The following is a 1,865-nucleotide window of genomic DNA, read 5'->3' as shown; positions in this document are numbered from 1 at the left end:
CTGTGTGTCTCTCACCTTCCCTTCCACTCTCTCTAAAAATCAGTGGAAAAATCTCCTGGGGGACCCTTTGGTCCACAGGCCGATGCTCTATCCGCTGAGCCAAACCAGCTAGGGCTCTAAGTCAGTATTTTGATTATAACTGTTTTATCTTGTCCATTGTCACCATAATATAATTGAAATAACATTAAGATGTTCTGAGCAACTTAACTTTATAAGCACCTTATATGCATATACATGTACATATATAGAAATCCAGCTGTACAATTTTACTCAAAAATGAATGATGATAATGTCGTAGTTAAGAAATAATGACTTTACTGTGGCACTTTTCTGATTTTTATTTATATATTAAAATATTTTTATTGATTTCCAGTCAGAGAGGAAGGGAGAGGGAGAAACATCAATGATGAGAGAGAATCATGGATCGGCTGCCTCCTGCACACCTGGGCATGTGCCCTTGACCGGAATTGAACCCAGAACCCTTCCGTCCGCAGGCCAACACTCTATCCACTCAGCCAAACCAGGTGGGGCAACGGGATGGGGTTTAGGAAAGGAAGGTCGCAGCGGCCCAACCATCCCATATCTTGCTAGTTAGCGGGGCAGCATAAACGTGGGTCAGACCAGGGCCCAGCAGAGAGACACGCGTGGGAGCGAGGTCACGTGTTCTCACCTGCTCAATGACCCGGCAGCTGAGGGGCACATAAGCGCCGCTGAAGACATACGCCATGTCGCGTGGCACCTTCAGATCGTACTCGCCGTCCACACGCGGGATCTAGAGGGTAAATCAAGTGACAACTCAGCTCTCCGGTCGCTCACAGGGTCAGGGAGAAGCGGCAGGTCCCCAAGAACGGTTCTTCCTTCAACTAAAGGGGGAGGCAGCCACGGCCCGAAAAGAAGAGTCCAAACAAGGAATGGGGAGTGTTGTTATTTTCAGTAAAGCCGCCCTGACTAGGGAAGGTGGAGGGAAAAGCCTGAAGAAAGAGCCTACAGTTTGAGGACATCACAGTCCACGTTGCTTTTACCTTTTGCACTGCGAAACTTGGCTTACCTTCAAACAACTAAATAAGTCTTGTTTGCCAACCTAAAATAAGTAAATAAATGAGCCTACAGTAGTCCCCTTTACCCGTGGTTTCACGTTTTATTATTCTTGTTGTGTAATCCTCACCCGAGGATCTTTTCCCATTGATTTTTAGAGAGAGTGGGAGGGAGGGGGAGAGAGAGAAACATCCATGTGAGAGACACATTGATGGGCTGCCTCTCACACAATCCCTGACGCGGGCCGGGAGAAGCCTGCAACCAAGGTATGTGCCCTTAACCGGGAATAGAACCCGCGGTCCTTGGGTCCGCAGGCCCACACTCTAACCACTGAACCAAACCGGCCAGCGTGGTAGGATCTTGATAGAAACAAAAGATGCAAAGGTTTTTGCGGACTCGAAGTATTCCACCAAGGACCGAACCGGCACCCCCCCACCCCCATTCATCCCTGCTCCACATACCAAATTCAGCTTCTTGCTGATGGCACGAAAATTGCTCCTCTTGGCCAGAGAGCTGAAGGCATCAGTGATCTTTCCTGGGGAAGAAATCTGTGCTGGGTTTTATCTAAGGTCAATGGGTTCATGAAACTGTGACATAGGATTCCATTCGGGAAATGACAGATCCGCCTCTTGTCAAGTAGCCGGACCCATCACAGCTCTCAGCTGTTCACCCATAATTCCCTGGACCTGATGAGGCGTTCACCACCCTCCCCCCACCCCTCTTCCTCCTCTACTACTGCCACCTACAGGGCAAACGTAAGTGTACAGGCTGTGGGGTCACAGTGACCTGGGGTCTTACTATTTGAGGGAACTTAGACAAGTCACTTATCC

At 48.9% G+C, this 1,865-nt stretch overlaps 1 protein-coding gene across 1 annotated transcript in view; it reads right to left on the bottom strand.

Moving 5' to 3' along the window:
• Positions 1-1,865, bottom strand: part of VPS33B (vacuolar protein sorting 33 homolog B (yeast)) — a 24,287-nt gene that overhangs the window by 1,497 nt on the left and 20,925 nt on the right. Inside the window, exons 18-19 of the mRNA XM_006769587.1 lie at positions 1,497-1,570; positions 671-772 (exon numbers count right to left, since the gene is read on the bottom strand). Coding sequence (XP_006769650.1) covers positions 671-772; positions 1,497-1,570 — 176 coding nt within the window. The remainder of the gene's footprint in view (positions 1-670; positions 773-1,496; positions 1,571-1,865) is intronic.

This window comes from Myotis davidii, unplaced genomic scaffold (assembly GCF_000327345.1).
Source record: "Myotis davidii unplaced genomic scaffold, ASM32734v1 scaffold324, whole genome shotgun sequence".
In the NCBI taxonomy this organism is placed as follows: domain Eukaryota; kingdom Metazoa; phylum Chordata; class Mammalia; order Chiroptera; family Vespertilionidae; genus Myotis; species Myotis davidii.
The sequence above is the reverse complement of the archived record's forward strand: the minus strand, read 5'-3'. Positions and strand labels throughout refer to the sequence as shown.